The sequence below is a fragment of the Electrona antarctica genome, assembly GCF_951216825.1.
Source record: "Electrona antarctica genome assembly, chromosome: 8".
NCBI lineage: Eukaryota > Metazoa > Chordata > Actinopteri > Myctophiformes > Myctophidae > Electrona > Electrona antarctica.
This window is the reverse complement of record NC_136789.1, coordinates 25,884,752-25,907,859: the sequence shown is the minus strand read 5'-3', so window position 1 is coordinate 25,907,859 and position 23,108 is coordinate 25,884,752. Positions and strand designations below refer to the sequence as shown.

The 23,108-nt window shown below is 40.6% G+C and overlaps 2 protein-coding genes across 3 annotated transcripts in view; one reads left to right on the top strand and one right to left on the bottom strand.

Annotated features, from left to right (window-relative positions):
- Nucleotides 1–11,868, top strand: part of LOC306928214 (glutamate receptor 3-like) — a gene marked incomplete at its 5' end in the record, with an annotated part of 131,760 nt that extends 119,892 nt beyond the window's left edge. The window contains 4 exons of the mRNA XM_079508151.1: nucleotides 562–809; nucleotides 1,788–1,902; nucleotides 9,886–10,134; nucleotides 10,367–11,868. Of these exons, the coding sequence (XP_079364277.1) occupies nucleotides 562–809; nucleotides 1,788–1,902; nucleotides 9,886–10,131 (609 nt within the window). The 3' untranslated portion in view covers nucleotides 10,132–10,134; nucleotides 10,367–11,868. The remainder of the gene's footprint in view (nucleotides 1–561; nucleotides 810–1,787; nucleotides 1,903–9,885; nucleotides 10,135–10,366) is intronic.
- A 3,434-nt stretch (nucleotides 11,869–15,302) lies between these two features.
- Nucleotides 15,303–23,108, bottom strand: part of thoc2 (THO complex 2) — a 32,724-nt gene continuing 24,918 nt past the window's right edge. Inside the window, exons 32-39 of one of the 2 annotated variants that reach the window (XM_079508142.1) lie at nucleotides 22,813–22,871; nucleotides 21,181–21,216; nucleotides 18,822–18,956; nucleotides 18,622–18,691; nucleotides 18,356–18,498; nucleotides 17,799–17,875; nucleotides 16,165–16,204; nucleotides 15,303–16,042 (exon numbers count right to left, since the gene is read on the bottom strand). In XM_079508142.1, coding sequence (XP_079364268.1) covers nucleotides 16,177–16,204; nucleotides 17,799–17,875; nucleotides 18,356–18,498; nucleotides 18,622–18,691; nucleotides 18,822–18,956; nucleotides 21,181–21,216; nucleotides 22,813–22,871 — 548 coding nt within the window. In that variant the 3' untranslated portion in view covers nucleotides 15,303–16,042; nucleotides 16,165–16,176. Of the gene's footprint in view, nucleotides 16,043–16,164; nucleotides 16,205–17,092; nucleotides 17,312–17,772; nucleotides 17,876–18,355; nucleotides 18,499–18,621; nucleotides 18,692–18,821; nucleotides 18,957–21,180; nucleotides 21,217–22,812; nucleotides 22,872–23,108 lie in introns of those variants that run through there. The other variant, XM_079508143.1, reaches the window with a different exon arrangement.

The window sequence follows — 23,108 nt, the reverse complement described above, 5'->3', positions numbered from 1 at the left end:
GTGTACTGCAGCTCCCTGGTGAGCAACCAGCAGACTTTCAACTGGCCATTTTTAGCTGCAGTGTGTGCCAGCAGGGCACGGCTGCATCCACCATGTGTTTTAACTGGTCCAGGTTGTTCTCAGGCTGAGAACTGGGGTCCTGTCAAGTCCAAGTCAAATATTCTGCCACAGTGGAATTCAAACAAAGAGCACCACTTAACAGTTAAAATACCACATAAGCCTGATACTATTCTTCATTTTTAATTGGATTACTGAGAATGTGTGTCAATGTTCGAGCAGGTATAACATCATTATTTTTGCTATCTTACCAAGCCCGTTTTAATTGAAAGAGTGCTGGCCTGTTATATTTGTAACTGTTGAAAATGTTCAAATTCAGGGATTGTGTGTGTGTGTGTGTGTGTGTCTGTGTGTGTGTGTGTGTGCGTGCGTGCGTGCGTGCGTGCGTGCGTGCGTGCGTGCGCACACACACATGAATAACCATGTATCATTTTTCCATTTTAGCAGTCTTTCTAACAGAAGAAAATGTTTTTGTTTTGGTTCCTTTTTTCTTCTCTTCCGCAGCGCTCCAAAATAGCAGTTTATGAGAAAATGTGGTCATATATGAAATCGGCGGAACCCTCCGTGTTTGCCAAGACCACGCCGGACGGGGTCGCCCGAGTGCGCAAGTCGAAGGGCAAGTTCGCCTTCCTCCTGGAGTCCACCATGAACGAGTACATCGAGCAGCGGAAGCCGTGTGACACCATGAAAGTGGGAGGCAACCTGGACTCTAAGGGCTACGGCGTGGCCACTCCTAAAGGCTCTGCATTAAGGTGGGTGGAATAACATAACAATATCCATGTTGTTATAGTATTCCACCTACCCTGATGTCTCCTGGGCTCATTGTTTTCTTCTTCACTTTAACCCGCCCCCCTCTTTGCTCCCAAGCACATCAGGAAAGTAAACCCTTTCAAACAGCGTATTTGCATTTCAAATGTAATCTAGACATCTAGATCATTTATGTGTGTGTGTGTGTGTGTGTGTGTGTGTGTGTGTGTGTGTGTGTGTGTGTGTGTGTGTGTGTGTGTGTATGTATGTATGTATGTATGTATGTATGTACAGTATGTACAGTATGTATGTATATACATACGTACCTAAATATTGTACGACTGATGTACGTACATACAGAGCACGCACGCACGCACGCACGCACGCACGCACGCACGCACGCACATACATTCATATACACTGTGTGTGGGTGGTGAAACTATTGGTTTGTGTTAGTGCCTTTTTTTCTTCATGTTATTGTTAATTAGTCACATTTACTTAATTAGTCTGAATGTTGATGGAGCTATACATACAGCCTTGTTTTGTCCCCTTTTCCCCTGACTCTTCTCTTCCCTCTGGTGTCTGTGATTTCCCCATCCATCTGGTTCTTTTGCATTGCTTCTGGTTTAACATTTAAATTCCATGTCCTTTCTTAACGTGCTACTTTCAATGCTGGTCTGTCAGTTGTGATGAATGGTGCCTTGCATGCTGGATGTTGTTATTTCTACTCTCGATGACAGAATGTCCCCATCCCGCACACGTCACTTTTTAGCAGTGTGACCCTCCATGCCACCCTTCTAATATTTGACACTTAATATGCACTTTTTACCTTTCCACACCGGTGAAATTCTTTACCAATTTGTCTTTCCCGTGCTCCCTTTATGAACCATTGATATTTATAACAATTTCCTTTACTATTAATCCATATTAGATTTCTCACGGACCTGATCATTTTCTTACAAGTTATGTTTTATCGTTTCAAGAAATGCTGTTAACCTGGCAGTGTTAAAACTGAATGAGCAAGGCCTCTTGGACAAATTGAAAAACAAATGGTGGTACGACAAGGGAGAGTGCGGCAGCGGGGGAGGTGACTCTAAGGTCAGCCTCAATGTCACCAAAGTCGGGTACCCTAGTAGAGAGTAATCGGCAAGGCTGTCATCACTGAAACCTTTACAAATTACCCGCCATTAAATGTGATAATTTTAGTATTTTGATATTAAGCACCTGAGATCAAACTGGGAATCCTTTACTTGGCTAATTAAAAAAGAAATAAGGAGAAAGACAGCAATGATATAGACAATGGGGGGGGGGGGGGGGGGGGGGGGGTTCTGGCTACTGGTTTGGCCTGTGGTTATGAAAGGTAGAACATGTTTGCCTCTGCTTTTTATATCCACAGGTCAACATGAGAGAATAGTAAGCATAGCATATACCCTCCAATCTGCTGCTGGGGACAGATTAGGCACGGGGGACAGCGTTTTTCTTGAGGGGAGTAAGCATTACAGGCAAACGTGAGAATTCTAATGACAAAGTAAGACCTTAATGGTCCGAATGTTTGTTCAATTACCAACACCTTCTCACTGAATCAAAAGTAAGCTGGTCAGCATGGAAATACCTTTGGGTGATCTTCAGTTAAGACCAGTCAAAGACTTTCCATGATCAACAAGACCTGAAAAACAGAGTGGAGAATATGACCAGGGGCCCCATTTACAAAATTAACAAACAAAACAAAACAAAACATTTGAATTTAATAAAATCTTATATATTGTGTACACACCTTCCAACTACCATGTGCAACACATATTTAAGAGCAGTTGAATGAGCTCCCATTTCTCACAATAGCACATTGTTATTGATCAAGGCTTTCCTGTTTTTGTGCTATGACAGGCTTTCTCTTTTGTTGTTGTTGCCTTTTGCCTTTATTGATAGATATAGGTACAGCAGTCTGACAAGAATAGTGACGCTAGGGTTAAAGTGTTTAACTGCCTCTACTAGGTGTGCTTGTCAAGTTGGGACTGGGAGCTTTTTCATACCAATTCAGAGATCAAATTTGATTGTATACAGTTGGAGGCCATCGATATTGTCCTTTTCTTTTTGCTGAGGTTTGCGTGATCTGCGCAAAAGGACAGTTAACCCATTTTGGGCGGGAACCCCTTTTGGTGTTTTAAACATTATGTTATAATTTAGCTATTGAAAAATAGCAGATCTACAAGCTCATAGCGCGCCACCGAGTGGCGCGCTACGAGCTTGTAGGTCTGCTATTTTTGAAAAATCGTGAAAATATTTATTTCAGAAAACTGGAGGATTTAGAAGGATTTTTTTAAAATTTTGAGGTCAGGCCTAAATGGGTCAAATGATAAGGGACAATATCGGTGGCACCCAACTGTAGCCTTCCTATAAATGAGGCCCCTGGTCTTGTGTGTCATGACACAGGAACAACTCAACTGTAGATCTGCCTGTTTATCTTTTCTTCAGCTTGCATCGTGGCCACAGCACACCTGGCATATTGTGAAAGAAGACAGGCTAACGTTGTCGTTGCTGATTTTAGTCATCCATTCCTGAGTAAGCAGGCTATATGGATACTAACAGCAAGACAACACAGAGTAGCCATGTCTTCACAATTGCCTATGTTCGTCGTTAGACAAGAGATCAGGATATGTTTTGATAGTATCAAACCTGACTGCCACATTCCTTTGTCTTTCGTTTCTTCGCAGGAAAAAAAAAAAGTTATTGGAATATATTGTATGTAACAACCACTGAGAGAGGAAATTCAATAGGCCTAATTATCAAGTAAATACTGATATTTAATTATCCCCTGAATGTAGATGATATAGTTTATTTACTTTAATGTACAGTAGGTAGGTAGTGAAACTCAATGTAGCAAACATCCTATATAAGTATTTGTAGAAAACAATTTGAGTCATGATGACAATTGGATGATGCAAGATTGCTGCAGTATGTACAGTGCTCAATTTGCAAGTGAATAGTTTTTCATTGCAGTTTTTAAATTTGACCTCATACTCATAATGCGTCTCATACTCACATTCACACCCACTCATATTCATATACTAATATATCCATGATCATTGTAGAAATACATGATAATTCAGTATATTTGCAATGAGAAAACAAAAGGTCTATAGGGATCACTTACACATTATAAACTATTAGTCCCATTCACATGTCCCTCTTCATTTTAAATTAACAAGATCATAGCGTTGCTGTCGGGGAGGAAACCACTCCATTTTTGAGGTTCTTGAAACCAATGGAAAAACATATTGAACCGATGGAAAGTATTAAAAGGTGCTTCGGACAAAACCTCTTAACTCCATTGGACCCTCAAACTGTCTGCTAAAGCAGCTAACTCCACCGCCTCTCCCCCTCTCATGCAAGTAATACACAATATATAAAGTCACAACACCAACTTTGATGAGGCAGTATTGCTTTGTTTACAAAATATAGGGTTTTATTAATTTGCTGAATTAGGTGGTTTCTTCCCGACAGCAGAGCTATATTTGTTTACAGGATGACATAAACTATCTCTGTCATATCAATTTACGTCCACATTTTGAGTCCTTTTATATTCTGAAATGCATCATCTTTGCAGTTCCTGGCTTCTCTAGAGGCAGCACTAACATTATTTAAATTCTCAACTCCACCACCTGGTGGTTTGTCAAAGGTTTGTTCATCAAATTAATATTAAACAGCTCCAAATGATGGGGTTGTTATTTAACAGCAGTATATTGAAAATTCCAGGATGTTGTACAGTTTTCCATGTTTGAGGTTTGGTAGTGTTGAGCTTCAGGGGACTGGGACAGATTGTTAATATTATTTCTGTGCAGTTTTCGGTGAATGCTTCTTAAATATGCCTCACCCGAAAAGCACCTTCCTTAATCATATGTGATTAGCCTAATTGTGGTTAACCTATCAGCCAGAAACAATTTCATAAAATAGGGGAAATATTCCTCTGGTAATTTTATGGAACACAGTTGTACGATGCTGTTTCATACCAAAGCTCTGGGCATTGATAACCATGAAGTCCAAGTTTATTAGGGGGGTTTAAATTGATGTGAGATGGCATGCTGAACTGCGCTGTCCAGTTGCCAATGAATGCTCAAGCTATGATGGCCATTGCTGTCGACACCAGAGGAACAGCCTCAGGGTCCATGACCATGTTGACCAAGATGGACTCTGATGATGATGGGGCAGCAGTAGCGGAGGCCATAGAGCAGCTGCTTGGGAATCGGAAGGTTCCCGGTTCGATCCCCAGTTCCCCCTGGGTTAGTGTTGGTTTCCTCTAGCCATTAGGTGTGAATGTAAAGCGCCTTGAGTGAAGGCGCTATATTAATTTGTGGTCGAACTGATGCTCAGGCATCTAATGCTCAGGCTGATGGCACTGATGGTGTGGTAGTGAACATAGACACATGCTGGCACAGTGGCACTCCATGTAGGCAGCTTTCAAATCTCAGATCCATAGCTTGTGCCACGTGAACTTTGCTGCAACCAACTTCTGTCTCCAGTCCTTGGGTACAATACTACAATGGAGGGCAGGGTAGCTGGTGGTGCTATGATCAAGCTGCACCACGGCCAGCTGTAGGCAATGGAGGGCAGGGTAGCTGGTGGTGCTTTGATCAAGCTGTAGGCTCATGATGGCTGTGCTGTAGAGACTCGAACCTCAGAGTCGTAGGCTAGGTCGGCGCGACCATGCGAGCGTAATTGGTTGGTGACCAAGTGAATAGTGCCAACAACAGCCCGAGAGAGACTGTCAGTTAGGCGTGTTGGTGCTAGGGGCAAAACCATGGTTCAGTGATCTTGGACATGGTAATGACCACGGGAATGTCTGTGCACTCTGCGGTCCATAAACGCTATGAACAGTGGGCTTGCAGTCTAAGATAGTAGGCTACATGCACATCCAAATTAAATTTTAAACAGGTACAGATAGAGACCTACTGTACAAGAAAAATATATGCACTTTAGTTTATTTAGTATGTTTCCACCATGTACCTTTGTCAGGTACATGAATCAGTGGTCTGTGATCCACAAAAGCTGTAAACAGTTGGGCTTCTAACAATGAAATGGAAGTGGCAGAGACCTATAGCAGCTCGATGGTGAAAGTGGTGTGCTTCCATTCGTTGGGTCGGAGGTGTTGGGCACCGTCGACCGGTCATGGATGATTCCAAAGCGTCAGTGGTGACTGGTGAGGGTGATAGTCTCACTGGGGAATGCAAATGCCAACATGGTTGCCTTTGCCCGTGGCAGTACCCACTTGGAAGTCTGCAAAAGACTTGGCCAGGTCATCCAACCAGTCGATCGACTGCTTGGGGTTTTGTTTTTGAGTGCCTTGGACAGGGAAAGCACGAGTGGGTCTTATTTGTTTTTAGTGCCTCGGACAGGGCATGCATGAGTTTGGCTGCATAGAGGATAAACTGGTGATAGAAATAGGACTGCCTTTCCCAGTACACTGTACACTTATTTGGACAACTGTGTCAACAAGGAAATGATGTCCAGAAAGGGTTTCCTTAATGAAGAGTTGGCAGTCTGAGCGAGTGGCACCTATGGCAGGGGTTCCCAACCTTTCTATTACCACGGACCGGCTGCCAGTTCATAAAATGTTCGTGGCATGCATCATCGTACCGAAATACGAAAGACAGTTGACTGGCCTCAAGTAGCACTATACCTGCTGCTATATTATTATATCACTGTCATTGACCATATCATTAATCCTGGTGACGCACGGTTATAGATTCAGGTTCGGGAAAACTTGGGTGGGATTCCCTTCTTGTGTACCAGTGGGACATGTCCTGAGTACCAGCACAGGCACACGTACCAGTGGTTGGGTATCTCTGACCTATGGCAGTCACTGAGTAATCACGGTGGATGACCAACCCACAGGCTGTGGGTTGCAAACAGAGAGAATGCCTTTGTTTGGTGGAGTGAAACTTTTTGGCTTCCTTAGCCAAATCACAATTTAAATGTAATTAGCTGTTTTCCCTCAAATGCACAGCCCAGGACACTGCAATATTTGACATTGTATGCGTACAAAAATGGCAGTGCGCTGCAAGACCACAGTGCAAGCAAGGTGTTGACATGTCGTAGAGGTTACCAATGTAGTGTTTGTGAGAACACGCAGAACATTCTTCTTTCTCAATCGTCAAAAACACTAGCACAGCTAGGGAAACAACAAGACATAACTGATTGATGCAGCCAAAACACATGATCACACACCATAATGGAGAACTCACATATAAATGACAGCATGTGAATTAGGTTACATTGGATTAGGTTACATTGCTTTACTGCCCCCACTACACCAGTACTGGTATAATTATACCACCATGTTTTCCCTTGGATACAAATCACGCCAACCTTTTTGTAGTAAGTGATGAGTGAATACAATGAGCTGGAACTCAAAACTGCTAATTATCATATTATTTGGAAGAATATAGAAAGTGTCACTGCCCTAATAATATGTTATATATAAATATAAATATATATATTTTTTTTTTTTACGGCATACACTTTACATGCTGAAAAATGCTATTTTCTAAGAGAAGTTCAAAGTGAATAAGACTGAATAAGGTTGCAGGTTGGCCATAATAACCATTCAATATTGATCATGCATGATATCTACTACGTATTTTGTTTATACTGCTTGTTGAGTATCATATATTTGATTTATATGCCGTTACACAAATAATTCAGTGGTGAATACAATATATTTATTGTTATACTTTTTTTTTCCTGTACGAAAATAAGCATGGACATGTAGCAGTCAAATGAGTCCAGCATAATGTCTTGCAAAACAATAGCCCAAAGAAAGATTCTCCTCAACCCAAAGATTCTAGTCTCTCCAGACAACTTCGTCCAAATCTACCTGCCATATGGCTTATTATTTAGGGTAATTTACTAATTGTCTTACAAAGACTCTGCTGCTGAGCAACACCTATTACAATACTTAAGAGACAAATGCACATCAGTGCAAATGGCCACATTATGGCCATTATTGCTACACAATTTGCACATAACAAGCTAGTCTTTTTGGAGCAGGCTCTCAGGTGATTTGTCTTGATTCATATTTGCAGTCTTGGCATCACGATAGTGCCTGTATTATGACATGCTCTGTGGTTGTCTATGAAGAAAGGGGTGATTTTGTGAGACATTGGCTACATACAGTCACACGAAATCCTGAATGTTATTCTGACTCTTGAGAGCATAACATTTACCCTAGGTCAAGTCTTACACTCTCAGAGTTGAATTAACACTCATGTCTTTGCTGTGATAATGAAAGTGGACTGCTTTTTTTTTATTAGTCAAGAAAGGGTTCCTGTCAGATCCACCCAATTAATTTAAAAAGCTGCGCATAAAAATGTGCTCACACTCACAGCAATCCCATCTATTTTTTGTACAAAGCTAATGCGGCAGCTTCTTACTCTGCAAGTTCAAATATTCTACCTTGAACAGTGTGTGCCGATTACTCAGAGCGATATGCGTGGGGTCTGGCATGCTAGGGTAGATATGGTTTATAAAAAAGGTCACAGCTAGTGTTTGCTTGCTATCTGTGATGTCTTTGGCCAGCACCCTACTCTTATCGCTTTGTACAGTATAAAGTAGATTAAAAGTTGAATAACATAAAATAACATAATATGATGTTATTTATGTTATTTCCCTCGTGAAGAACTCCTGTAAACCTTGCAGTATTGAAACTCAGTGAACAAGGCATCTTAGACAAGCTGAAAAACAAATGGTGGTACGATAAGGGTGAATGTGGAACCAAGGACTCTGGAAGTAAGGTCAGTCGCTGCAGGTCTTTTTATGCTGATTACAAATTGCATTTTGACTTAATTGTTCATATGCAAACATCTAAAGCATACATTCTTTAAAGCATACAAAAAAATATAGAACACTTGCTTGGCTGTCTCTAGAATAACATCTACACAACACAGGGACAATATTATCTTATATTGTAATAGTTATGCTTATTTCACTTATTTTGACTATTATCATTATCGATCATAATCATCATTCATTATTATAAACATAATTTCATTGATGTCTACACAGTTTGACAATATAGATAAAACAAAAATGTAAAACATATTGTGTACTTCATACAATTATGAAAAGTTGAATCAGAATTGCAACCATTATACTGCTTTTTGTCCAACACACTATTGAAATTTAGTTTATTTGTGTTCTTATTCATTTGTCTGCAACATGACTATAATCCAGTGTCATTATGCATTACCAGCAAGTTTCCTTATTGTGGAAAAACTCCAATCAGACCATTTTACATCCATTTGCCATACAGACAACTGGTGTTAAATGGCCTTGCCACAATAAATGACATTTGCTGCTGGGTTGCTAATTTTTTAATTCTATAGAAGTTAATAAACTAGTTTAACCAACTGAGTTAGGTGGGTGATCCAGAGACTGTAATCCAAAGTGGAGATCGATATAATATCACCCTATAAATACAAATGGTAAAACCCTTATAAAGGAATTTCAATATCTATGTTTGGCTTTTAATTGCAGCAAAACGGTTCAATTCAATTTCCACAGCTTGTCACTTTGGTTTACTTTAAATTTCAAGATGCAGTGTGACAAATAATAGGTATTAGAGTCAAATCAGGGCTTAATGTTTAGACCTGTACGACTCTGACCACCTTCCTTTAGGGGTGACCTTGCAAAGAGACCACAAGATAGGATAGATGGAGCCTTTCTCTCTACATTCACCAATCCAGCTCTTTTAGAGTAGAAAGGGGCTAGCTTACTATTTCTGCAACTGAGGATTGACATTTCACTCGTTAAGTAGGAAATCACTGCAGCTTTCAACTTTGACAGGAATGTCACTCAGTAAGTCAGCCTCAGATTACACCAGGTCTACGTAACAGCAGGCAACTATCTGCAAGGGATTTTGCTGTCTCCTCATTTTGCAATAAAATTACTCAGTCCCTTTAGAATTTCTGGGAATGTTTAGTTCAGATATAGTGTGACTGGTCTACTTCAAACCTGGATTGGAGTCTGGCTGAGGCCAGCCTCACTATCAATTTTAAATTCTTAACAGTGTTCCCTACCTCCCCCCAGGACAAGACAAGTGCACTAAGCCTGAGCAATGTGGCTGGAGTCTTCTATATTCTGGTTGGGGGGCTTGGGCTGGCCATGACCGTGGCTTTGGTAGAATTCTGCTACAAGTCACGGCAAGAAACCAAAAGACTAAAACTGGCAAAGAATGCACAGAACTTTAAACCTGCCCCTCCAGCAAATGCCCAGAATTTTGCCACATACCGAGAAGGCTACAACGTGTATGGAACAGAGAGTGTTAAAATCTAGGGGGTAAGTCTTCTGTCATTTTGGGCCACTTTCCTTATGGCTCACTTCTATTCGCTTGCTTGTGTGGAGTAAATGTGGAGTAAACATCACATTTACAAATGCATTTAACTTAAGATTGAATTATTTATTGGAATTTCTAGTTTATCGGCTAAAGGACGAAATGTCCTTTAGCCGATAAACTAGAGAAAACTAGCTGCAGAGTCAGGAATAATTTCCATTTATATTCTCTTTGCAGATGTGAATGTCTTTGAATGTGTCCCGTTCTACCGGTTTATCTCGATGGAGATACAGTCACTTTGTATTCAACAACAAGCTGTGGCTGGCATCCTGGAGGCAAAAGACTTGGTCATCAGCTTGGGCCTGAGCCTACTGTCAACATCTGCTCATCCTGGGCCACAAAGCCTGTCACAAACATCCAAAGATGATGACACAACAGGACTCCATTAAGAAATATGGAATTTGTCTCTTTTTAGTGCCTTATGCAGCCTTCAGTGTCATGGCAATGCAATTGAAATTGAATTCACTTGAAAAATAGATTTAAATTAGGGAAATAAGGCGGAACATTGTTTCAGATGAGAACTAGATCAATGGTTGTCATCTGTGTCAGAACTTTTTATTTTCTATTTTAAAGAAGAAGCAAAATGCCATGATTGTCAATCAAAAGTATCCCGAAGTACATACGTGTTTTAAATCCTTTGCAGACATATTTTTGTGGTGAAATGTTATGTTGGATTTAAATGTTATATTTAGTGTAGTGAAGTCACCTACTTAATTTACTAAGACTATTTCAGTGTCATCATTAGGACAAGCTTCACTCAATAGATACAATCAATAAAAGTGACAATTACTTTACCCTATTCCTTATTCAGAAAATGCAGGTCATGTTAAACTATAGTCGAATGGTTTAGAAAGTGTCAATTTATTCTCAAAGGCTGTTGGACAAGGCAATATCATAATTTGTGTCTTTAGTCAATAAGATGCTTGGTTTTGAACCTACACCAAGCAATGAGATCACATTTGTCACAACTGCCAAAATTGTGAACCAAGAATATATTTTGTTGAGGTCTGGTTAGCTTTTAAAACAGTTGGTGCCATAATGCTGCAATATTCAACACAACAGTAAGAATTGCTTTAGCAAATACTATTGACCCCTTTTCAACATACAGTACAGTATATTCAAAAGGTTTAGATATAAGCATCCAACCTCATTCAACACTATGTACAAATTTAGCAGCTAGCCTCATTTAAATGCAATATGTGCAGTTGTGAATCTTTTAACATTTTGGTAAATTATAACATACCGGTAGTATATTTGGTTGTAACAAGCTTTTTCTGTGTATGCAGAAGTTTAGCTGGTGAAGTGTAAACTAAGCGTGGAGAAGGAAACGGCTTATGTCTGAGTGGCATCTCTTTAGGAAAAAAAAGAAAAAAACTAAAATTGCTACAAATCATGTATGCTTGTATTTGTTTAGTTTAACAAGACATTCTCCACACAAAAAAGCATGTGAATTCGGTTGATAGTTTTACCAAACTGCAACCCTAAACAGGTCTGAGTGAGTCAACTTACAATCACATTTGATCTGTTTTATTTTATTTTATTTTATTTTATTTTAGTTTTTTCAATTTGTAATTGCACCTCAACAAAGAGAGTTGCATGTATGGGCAAAACTAACCTCTCTAGAGAGGTCATGTACAAAGAGTTTTATTACATTTCCTAAATAAAAGCATTTATATTCATCTTGTATATTCATTCTTAGATCCATGTTTCTTTAATAATATCTCACTGTGTCCGGCTCAAACTATGGCAGTGAAACGTATTAGAATTTTGCTCAGGCCACATGCTATGGTGAGTGACACAGCAGCCAGCAAGACAAGAAAGATATGTTCAAGACGAGTACAAATGTCTGCCTGGAGGCCTGGAGGCATGCCCAATGTCCCTCCATCTAGTCTAGGGCAGCCCCTGGAGGCATGCCCAATGTCCCTCCATCTAGTCTCTGCCTGGAGGCATGCCCAATGTCCCTCCATCTAGTCTCTGCCTGGAGGCATGCCCAATGTCCCTCCATCTAGTCTCTGCCTGGAGGCATGCCCAATGTCCCTCCATCTAGTCTCTGCCTGGAGGCATGCCCAATGTCCCTCCATCTAGTCTCTGCCTGGAGGCATGCCCAATGTCCCTCCATCTAGTCTCTGCCTGGAGGCATGCCCAATGTCCCTCCATCTAGTCTAGGGCCCAATGTCCCTCCATCTAGTCTCTGCCTGGAGGCATGCCCAATGTCCCTCCATCTAGTCTCTGCCTGGAGGCATGCCCAATGTCCCCCCATCTAGTCTCTGCCTGGAGGCATGCCCAATGTCCCTCCATCTAGTCTAGGGCCCAATGTCCCTCCATCTAGTCTCTGCCTGGAGGTATGTCCAATGTCCCCCCATCTAGTCTCTGCCTGGAGGCATGCCCAATGTCCCTCCATCTAGTCTAGGGCCCAATGTCCCTCCATCTAGTCTCTGCCTGGAGGTATGTCCAATGTCCCTCCATCTAGTCTAGGGCCCAATGTCCCTCCATCTAGTCTCTGCCTGGAGGTATGTCCAATGTCCCTCCATCTAGTCTCTGCCTGGAGGCATGCCCAATGTCCCTCCATCTAGTCTCTGCCTGGAGGTATGTCCAATGTCCCTCCATCTAGTCTCTGCCTGGAGGCATGCCCAATGTCCCTCCATCTAGTCTCTGCCTGGAGGTATGTCCAATGTCCCTCCATCTAGTCTAGGGCAGTGCTTTTCATCCCTTTTCATATCAAGGCCCATTATTTATTCGGCATTTGAGCCACGGCCCACCATTTGTAAAATGTTATTTCACAGTATGTACAATGTGTACACGTACATTTCAAACAAAAGCACAAGTCAATACAAAAACTGCTACCATGAAAAGCACAAGACTTGTTTACATCAGGGTCCACCATTTTCAATTCATCATAACAAATTAACAATATAACGACGTACAAATATACACTAAGAAAAATAAAGTGTGAAGTGAGGGGCGCTCTATCATCGTGCATCATCATCTCATCTCATCTCATTCCGGCCAATGAGAATGTGCGTCCTCAATGTTTGTGATTACACAATCACAAATTGCCAATGCCATTGTCAATTGCATTGGCAAAACACGTTTGTCTGGTTTGACTACTGCTGCGGATCCTCAACATTATTAAACAAGACTCTTACTACGACTGACTGCAGATTTTATTCTCTTCACACAGGTGTGATTTTTTTTAAATAGAAGTGTATATTTGTACGTCTCTAATTGATGATGATGAATTGAAAAGGGTGGATGCTTTATCAGTGTGTCGTCCACAGTAAGTCTTTGTATTGAGTTGAGCTTCCATGTGAAATGTACCCATTCTGCAAACTGTTAATAAATACTTCAATCAATCAAATCTTTCCTGTGATAAAATGGCTACCAATACATTATCAAAAAGGTCAACCAAAGAACAAGATTCCTGTACAGAATCTCCTCAGTGGTCAGCAAAAATACTTTGAAGACCCTAACAGGAGCCCTCTCATTCAAGGTTTCTTCGACTATGCATGCACCTCATGGTACCACAGCACCTCAAAGGCCCTGAAAACAAGGCTCCAGACAACAAACTAGTCAGGCTTCTACTTGGCCTAACTCCCCGAACGCACCTCACCCCGCTAATTATGATCGGTCGTTGGAATGGCTTAGGGTTGGCGACAGAGTATAGCAACTTGCAATGGGCCTCGTCTACAAGATTTGCTACACCTCTAAGAAGATACCCATGTACCTGTCAAAATACTTCCTTAATGTCAACAAAGTCCATGATCACAACACCAGAGGGAGTTCCACAAAACACGTTCAACCCAGATTCGGCTCCAACAAGGGGTTAAATTAATTTCGCTCCTATGCCACTACAATGTGGAACGGACTACGAACAGCCATTAAGAAATGTTAATCCCTAGACTCCTTCAAAACCGGTCTCAAAGAGCACTTATGAATAGGTTTTTATTCAGACAGCCAACAATGGGTTAAAGCAGCTGTGTCAAAAGTGCGGCCCGCGGGCCAAATGCAGCCATGGGGCGAATTTTATACAGCGCAGGTTGTTCAAATTCGACACACGCGTTCCACACCCCCGCAGGGAGTGCAGTGCCCGGTATCTAGTCGGTCGGACCCACGGTTCTCCAGAACCACCACAAAAGGCTCTGGTCAGGCTCTGCCAGTGGGCCTAATCAGCCTAAATCCCCTCACCTGTGCAATTTCCAGCCTCTGCCTCAGCCAATTGATTGCCATGGCAACCCCACACCTGCCAATTGATTACTTAACCAGTCCACTTTTCACAGTCAGTTTGCACTCTTCAGACACAGGCAGACCAGCAGATACAGAGATCTCCATGTGGGACACAGACAGTTAAAATGGCTGGGTATTTCGGCAGGTATTTCATACTACAGATATCTCCATATACAGTATGGGGGTGGGGGGGGCATGGCTGTCGCTCCGGTTCGGCCTCTATCCTTTTATTACTCGTATGGTTTAGCCTAGAACTGGAGGTCTAGAACTTGGGGTCATGTGATCAGTGACATCACAAAGGTGTACACTTTGGCCTGCAGAGTATTTCAGAAGTAGCACTTCCAATTAAAAAAGGTATGTGTTGGCCTGGGCCATGGCTCAGTGGTCCAGGCACCTTGGCTGGTAATCCAGTCTGGCAGTGTGCCGCGGGTTCGACTCCCGATCCCGACGGCCTTCACTGCATGTCACCCCTCCCCCCCATTTCCTGTCTGTCCCTCTATAAAAAAATATAAAATAAAGGCGAAAGCCGCAAAAAAATTAAAAACATTTAAAAAAAAGGTGTTCAGTGTGGTCAAGACATAATTGGAACACAATCAATTTGAAGCTGATAAATGGGTTCTCTCCCCCAATTAGATGAAATTGGCAAGCCATGTAAACATTTATTTCTGTTCATTAAAAGACCTGTTACTGAACAAAACAATCTAGTCTATAGTAATGATTTATCCATCAATGTTTGAACAAAAAAAACTTTTAACCAAAAAAATATAATTTACAACACCTTTAATGGTGGCAAATGGTGAACATGGCAAACATTTATAATTTAAAGCAAGTACAGCAACTTTCTCTTGTGTAACAGGAGGAAGTAGGGTAAGAGACACGATCAAAGTGACACACTAAGAAAACTATTATTTATTGTTTTTAAAAAAGCATACACTCGAGTACAGCAGATAAAAACTCCAAATGGTCATTTCAAAACAGTTGTATTTGGAGTACAGAACTTTAGATTTTTTTTTGTTTGTTTTTTTGTTTTATTTTGTTGTCTTTACAATTCTATATTTGCATCAAGGGTGAACTGGCAATTTATAAATTATGTAAAAACTTGAAAACACAAAAGGACATGACATAAAAAAAGTGACATGAATTACATGTTACCATCTTTATTATTGTACACATAATATACAAACTGGTCCTTTGTATCATTTTGCTCACCTCTGCCTAAATTCTTGCTTGGATTAAAAGGTAAAGAGAAATAAATAGACAACTCTAAAGGGCATGAGGTAAGTGAATATGGAAAGCCTGCTAATTCCAATAAAAGAAGCAAAAGCGAACTCTGATGACATAAAAAAAGGACACATTTCAACCTAGGGATTATTGAATGCATGAGCCGATGCTACAGTAACCAGATTTCTGAGGAGGATAACATTTCCTGTATTGAATAGCACATTGTGCCCATACTGAATAGGAAGAAAAAAAAAACGCTTTTTTAAAGTTGAATACTACAACTAACATCACTTGCAGGGCAATATATCAAAAACAACACAGGCAGAAATTAAGGAACCGGGATAACATGATGATACAGATGGGGTTACAGCTGTCTCTGTAACAAAAAGCTCAGCTTCTCCAGTTTTGCTAAAGAGAGGGATAGGAGGGTAGATGAGAAATACTACCAAATACTGACCGCAAAGTAACACAAGGAGCTCAAGATAAAATGTTGACATTTATCAAAAATATCCATGAAAATGATAGCTTACCTTTACTGCACATTATCTGTGCTTCTCAGAGGATTTATGAGTGTGAGTGTTAAGGGAAACAAAGAATCCAATATGAGACTAAAAGCCCAGCTTTGAACCGACAATCTATAGAGCCACGTGCCCTCACTAGGGGGTCTACAATCTGCTAATATTAGATACCTACTAATTCTAATAGTTTATTATTTTAGCTGACATTGGACAATGTTGTTTGTAGACCACTGTTACTAACATTTAGAAAAAAGATTGTTCTAATTTTCTCTGAATTCTATTGTCAAATGTCAGCTAAAATAATAAACTAACTATTTAGATGCTAAATATTATGTCATTGTTTTGTTCTAATTTTCACTGAATTATATGGCTGCTGAAAATAGCACTGCTTAGTAATAAGGATTAGCAACGTAAATGTTAGCATTTTTCAACTTTGGCAATATAGTAGACACAATCCCGTAAAGAGTAAAGACATGGTAGTGTCATGTTTTGCAGAACAAACAAAAAAAATTAAACAGCACACTTACACAACGTAAACATGAATTTTAAAATCATTCAGGTGACAATTCTCTGCTAGAGTAATCCGAGTTATGACATGGGAAGCAATGGTGCACAGCTATAATGAATGTAGCGATTTAACCCATTTTGGGCGGGAACCCCTTTTGGTGTTAGCATTATGTTATGCTTTAGCTATTGAAAAATAGCAGATCTACAAGCTCATAGCGCGCCACCGAGTGGCGCGCTACGAGCTTGTAGGTCTGCTATTTTTGAAAAATCGAAGAACGACTGACACAGAAACATAGCTTTTTCAGAAAACTGTCAAGGTGTAGATTCGTTTTTGATTCATGGGTTTTTTATTATTGTTTGGACCCAATGTTTTATACATTTGTGTCAATAAAGTAACTAACTAACTAACTAGAAGACATTTTTAGAATCTGATCTCAGGTCAAAATGGGTTAAGAAAAGAACGTAGGAACTGTTGTGCTATGACTTACACTGCAAGACTGAATGGCAACTACTCCTCTTCTTGCAGTGAAGTCATGAGACTATGCTGTTAAAAAGATGCATACAGAATGGTGAAAATAAATCATGCCGAAATCTTTCTCCCGTGTCTTCCACAACATTTGATTTATCTGATTGTTGTCATCATCAGTTTTATCTACGTAGAAAAGTCAGTGTTCAATATACATGTGATGAACCACTTTAAATATAGGTCATTCAGCCCAATTGGACATTAAAGGAGCATTCAGTGATTTGGAAAAAAAACCCGGTCCACCCGGTAACAAGATGTGCACATGCACACGCTCTACAGTGGGGGAAGTACAACAGACCAACTGCACGTGCACCAATGCCCGCCCCACTCGATCATGATTGGAGGAAGGCCCCTCTCATCCTGATTGGATGAAGGCTTTGCCACCCAAAGCCCAAACCGAAACTAGGGTTTTTTTTTACCCCAGGGGCTCACTGGGGACAGGGAGGAACTCCTTATATGGTCAGCACACTTTATAGTAGGGAGGATTATCCAAAAAATAAGAAAAAATAAGTGATATTTGAATTAAGTGAAATCACTGAATGTACCTTTAAAGTATTCACACTATATAAACGGTAAAAAGTGCTCACAGTTTTGGATTTACATTCAAGGATATTGTTTCTTCTCTTCTTTCCCACCACTACTGTCCCTCTTGTCTTTCTTGTCAGATTTCTCTTTATCGTGCCTGGACTCCTGTAGCACATTAACAGAAAGGACATGTAAACGGAAACATCCATAACGGCAATGATACAACCTGTGACTAAACAAGAGCCATACAGTTGGGTGCCACCGATATTGTCCCTTATCATTTGACCCATTTAGGCCTGACCTCAAAATTTAAAAAAATCCTTCTAAATCCTCCAGTTTTCTGAAATAAATATTTTCACGATTTTTCAAAAATAGCAGACCTACAAGCTCGTAGCGCGCCACTCGGTGGCGCGCTATGAGCTTGTAGATCTGCTATTTTTCAATAGCTAAATTATAACAATGTTTAAAACACCAAAAGGGGTTCCCGCCCAAAATGGGTTAACTGTCCTTTTGCGCAGATCACGCAAACCTCAGCAAAAAGAAAAGGACAATATCGATGGCCTCCAACTGTATACTTGCTCTAGATTTGCTACATATAAACCTGACCTACGTAACAAAGTGTCCAGTGAGAATAGTTCTGCTCACCTTTTTCCCTCCAGAGGAGGTTCTCTCAGGTTTGGCCGACTCTCCCTTCTCCTTACTGGATGATTTGGGCCTCTTCTTCTCCTTTTCAGCTGAAAGTGCAGAGTCTGAGGAAGGACTGGCACTCTTGCTGTTTTTGGAGGAATCTGGACGAGGAGATAATGCCAATGAGTATACTATACCCGAGCGGGTATTTCACCATCATCATATAGGCAAGACAGTGAAGACACAATACAATAAATAAGTGAGACGTGTCATAGTGTCCTTACTGGTGCCATTCTCATCTTTTCTACGTTTGGTTTCTTGGGTCACTGATTCCCGCTCACCGACAGTGTGGTCCTAAAACAGATCACAACAGGACACATATAACACCAGGCAAAAAAAGTTCTGAAATAATTCGACTTACTGATTTATTTAATTTTCATGACAATTTATGATAGAACGACGGTATAAAATGATAAATTCTCACTCTTTTCCTTTCTTTCCGATCCTTGTCTTCTTTCTTCTCTTTCGATCGGCCTTGTTGTGTGTTCTCAGACTCTTTCTTGTCCAATTCCTTCTCTCTGCTCTTGGATCGCGCAACTGAATTGTAGTTGGTGTGGTGCTGTTAGGATAAGGACACACACAAACCAAACCAGAAAAGGGCATTATTTTTTTCCCCCTCATTTCAATTTACCATTCAAAACAGGTCCGACTTCATAACTATCTGACAGACAAATGCAAGTCTGGTATGATACAACAATAATATCTGTTGGAAAGACTAATTGCACAATAATTAAATAGCCTGGACTAAACACATCTATTGGACATAAAAATACATACCATCGCTGTCAGTCAGAAACATTGTATCCCAATATTTCATTGTTTTTCATAAAATGAGTTTATACTCAGTTTATACTAGCATGACTATGTCTTGCAAAAGTAGCAAATCTACAAGCTCACATTGAATCGCAACGGGATGCGTTGTGAGCTTGAAGATCTGCTACTACTTCTGAATGTTTTTCCCCCCCGCCTATATCATGCCCAAATATAGGGAAACTAGGTTGAAAGTGTCTAAGTCTTTCTGTGGGTTTTTATAAATGTTTAACCAAAGAAAGGCACAATCAAGAGCTTGTGAGTAACTAAATAGTAACTAAACTAGATCCATTGGAACACAGGTTCTCGTTTCCATTTCCTGAAAAGATTTGGACATAAAAGGTTCTCCTCTTTGACAGACAGCGAGAATATATAATTCAACAGATCGCCCGTTGAACTTTTGAAAAAACAATAATCTTTGAGTTCAGACTGGCAGTACATCAGCACAACTAAGGATGGTCTGGTTGTGCTGATAGAATGATCCATTCCTTAAAAATAAAACGTTTTGATACTTATTAGATGCTAGTTTCTGAACACAGTATGTTTCATGTTTTGTAAATTGACATCAGAATGCTTAAATATATAAATATTCAAACACTGATAAATAGTGATGATTCCTTTTTATATTTTAGTTGAAGGAATGGATTTGGAATGCAACACAATATCTAAGATAAACATTGAGCATCCCTTAACCTGGCAAACAGAAACCTTTGCTTGTGCAGCTTGTTTTCACTTCATGAGAATGCAATATTTGTCCATAAAATGCAACCACAGGCTCTAACCACGTTTGAAAGAGATCATTATGAATAAGTATGATTTAGAATAAAATAGCTATAACAATTTGTTTTAATAACGCCAATGATCACCATTTGACTATTGTTCTGTTTGGAAATTGGACAATGAGGCTTATATTCATATGTTTGAGATAAATAGTCAAACAGTAATATATCAGTCTGAACAGTTAACAGAACGGTTAATAGCCACAGTACAATAGATTAAATGGTTCTCTTTCCATGGATATTGTTGTGAATCAGCTGCATGTGAACAAGTTTGTCTAAACTTTGTTTAGGCCTCAAGAAATAAATGAATTAAACAGTTTTTAGACAATCGAGACCGTTTTCTAAAAACATTTTCTCCCATTAAGTGTGTGCTATAATGAGGTGGTTCTCAAATGGAGGTAGGTGTACCCCCTAGGGGTACGTGAGAGAAAGTGGAAAATGGAAAAGCAGGACACAATTTAAAGTAAATGTGCCCAGGATGGTCTAATTTCAAGTCTTTCACTCCTTTTCTTATGAGATGTCTGCCCGACAGCAATGATAATTATGCTAGATCGTTTGTTTCCCTTCTAAGCAATATGTAGTCGGGTAAACTACTTTGATCCAGAAATCAGGAAAGGGGGATACTGAGTTTTAGATGCACTGCTATAATGGACCCGTAATAAAACTACTCGTGTCATTATGAAAGACTGGAAGGATGGAGACAAAACACCCCAAGTGAATTGCATCTAGGTAACAAACTGGCCAAAAAAGGAGACAAGCCCTCAGCTTAAACCCATTGAGGACGGGAACCCCTTTTGGTGTTTTAAGCATTACGTTATACTTTAGCTGTTGAAAAATAGCAGATCTACAAGCTCGTAGCACGGCACCGAGTGCCACGTAGATCTGCTATTTTTTTTTTTTAATCGTGAAAATGTGGCGCAAATCTTTGAACATATATTCTTTCAGAGCTATGTTTTTAACTCATATCTTTGCTCTTGTGGGGGTTCCTGGAACAACATGTTTTCAGATGGGGGTCGGTAGCCAATTACATAACATTTTTGGGGTCCTTGACATGAAATATTGAGAACCACTAACATAGAAACCTAGGTTTTTCAGAAAACTGTCAGGATTTAGAATACATTTAGTAGACTAGAATCGTCCTCAGGTCTAAATGGGTAAATATAATGATGTAGTAGTAGTAGAGTCATTTCAAACCTTGGATGCAGAATCCTTGGGTTCGTTGCTATTGTCCTGTAGGAATGAATGGAGATGACAGATGAGCTGGGAGGGGGGTGGGGGAGGTTGTCAGACAGCAGTAGAGTTGGAAGGAAGGAGGGTAGTGGGGGAGGGGTGGGGGGTGGGGGTCTGGCCGGGCCGACAGCAAACTTCTCCCTTGATCGCTGACCTTCAAGAACTAAGGCTTTGACAAGGTTATCACATAGAGGAGAATAAATTAATAAGGCTCAACATCTGGAATGTCAATATTTAAAATGGACAAAACAAAGAAAGAAACAAAAAAAAGTGAATGCAATAAATAAATAAGAGTCTCAGTACTAAAAAAAAGTGTCTGGAATTTTATCACATTATTAAACCCTGGCCTACAGTGCAGCTGGGTAAGTAACTATGCCTAAAGTGCAAGTGCTGTAGTGTAAATAACAAGTGTGTTCGTGTGTGTGCATGTGTGTGAAATCTTGTGTGCTTTGAGCTGCATCCCTACATAGGAAATTGTCGCTGTCACTTACAGTTCTGGATAAGACTCAGGGGGAGCCTATTTCTCTGGTGGAAGAGTAAAATTTAGACCTATCACAAGCCACCTTCCAGTGGTCTGGGGCAATGCTCCGGTCGATTCCAAAGGCTTCGCCCCCACACCTTCCCTCCCTCTCTCTCTCTCTTTGTAGGGGGGTAGGCGTGTTTTATATTGTGGCCCATTCAAAACAGCGACATTGGCGTTCTCCGTCTCCGCCCGACCTCAGGTGCTGGTGGCTTTGATTCCCGCTGTGCGTGTGTTTGGAGGTAGTAGTGACAGAAGCTGGTCAGCTGGTGGGTTTGGGCCGTGGCTGTTGGGCCAGCAGGAACGCCTGGGCACCCCGTCTCGACTTGAAGTGCAGGCTTGCATGCAGACCGTTTGAACAAACTGAGGTCAAAGGGCTGGGCTGGAGGGTGGATGATGCCGCTTCCGCAGGAAAGTGCCTCTGTGCCACGAAGAGGCTCGCTGGAGACACCCGAAGCCCTCTTGCTGTTCCCGGTATGATGAGGGACGAACGATGTGCGACAGCATTTTGACCGGGGAATCTTCAGCTCGCCAAAGTGTACGAGCAGGGGGAGGAAAAAAAATCTCAACTTGGCCTCCATTTTAATTCTTAAAATACAGCTCTTTGAGGGGTTAAAAAAAAAAGAAGAAAAAAACATTTTCAGCTTGCCAGTGGAAAGGGGCAGACATCTGATATGGCAAAGCCAATATGTTTCAGGCAAATATTTCTTTCTCCAAAAAAAGAAAAAAACAGCACAAGGAACGTAGAAATGCGTAAAAAAAAAATCTTCTCAAGGCACTATAACTGCTTTCCTTAATATAAAAAAATATATAAATATCTCAATATAAAAATAATATTTACATTATTCTCTTGGCTAAGTCCTCGATTTCTCTCCCAATTCAGGAAAATAATATACTAGTGTTCATGGAATGCTTTCCAACTCCCATGGTTTTGGATGGGGAATTCCAGATGCCACGCCTGCATGTACGAGATCTCTCCTTTGGGGTCTTGAGGGTCGATGGAATGGGCAACAGATGGGAACGCTCCGGTAGATAGAGAAGAAACACGGGCACAGCTTTCCTCAGGCCATACTAACCTTTACAGATGAGGAGTGCGCTGGTGAAGAGTGGCTCTCGACCTTTCGCCGTTTGTGATCTGCACATATGGGACATGAAAAGTGAAACTTAATTGGAGTGGTAATTTTTTTCAGATTGTCAAGACACACATTCACACATTTGTTACATTCAAAAGGTCACTTATAACTCAACCTCACAGCTTGTGACAGGATTTGGAGACTTTGGTCTATGTTTAATATTATGCCAAAGAGAAAATAAAAACCATGCTCAAAAGAACAACATTACAGTACAAGAAGTCCATTAAATGTGAATCTTA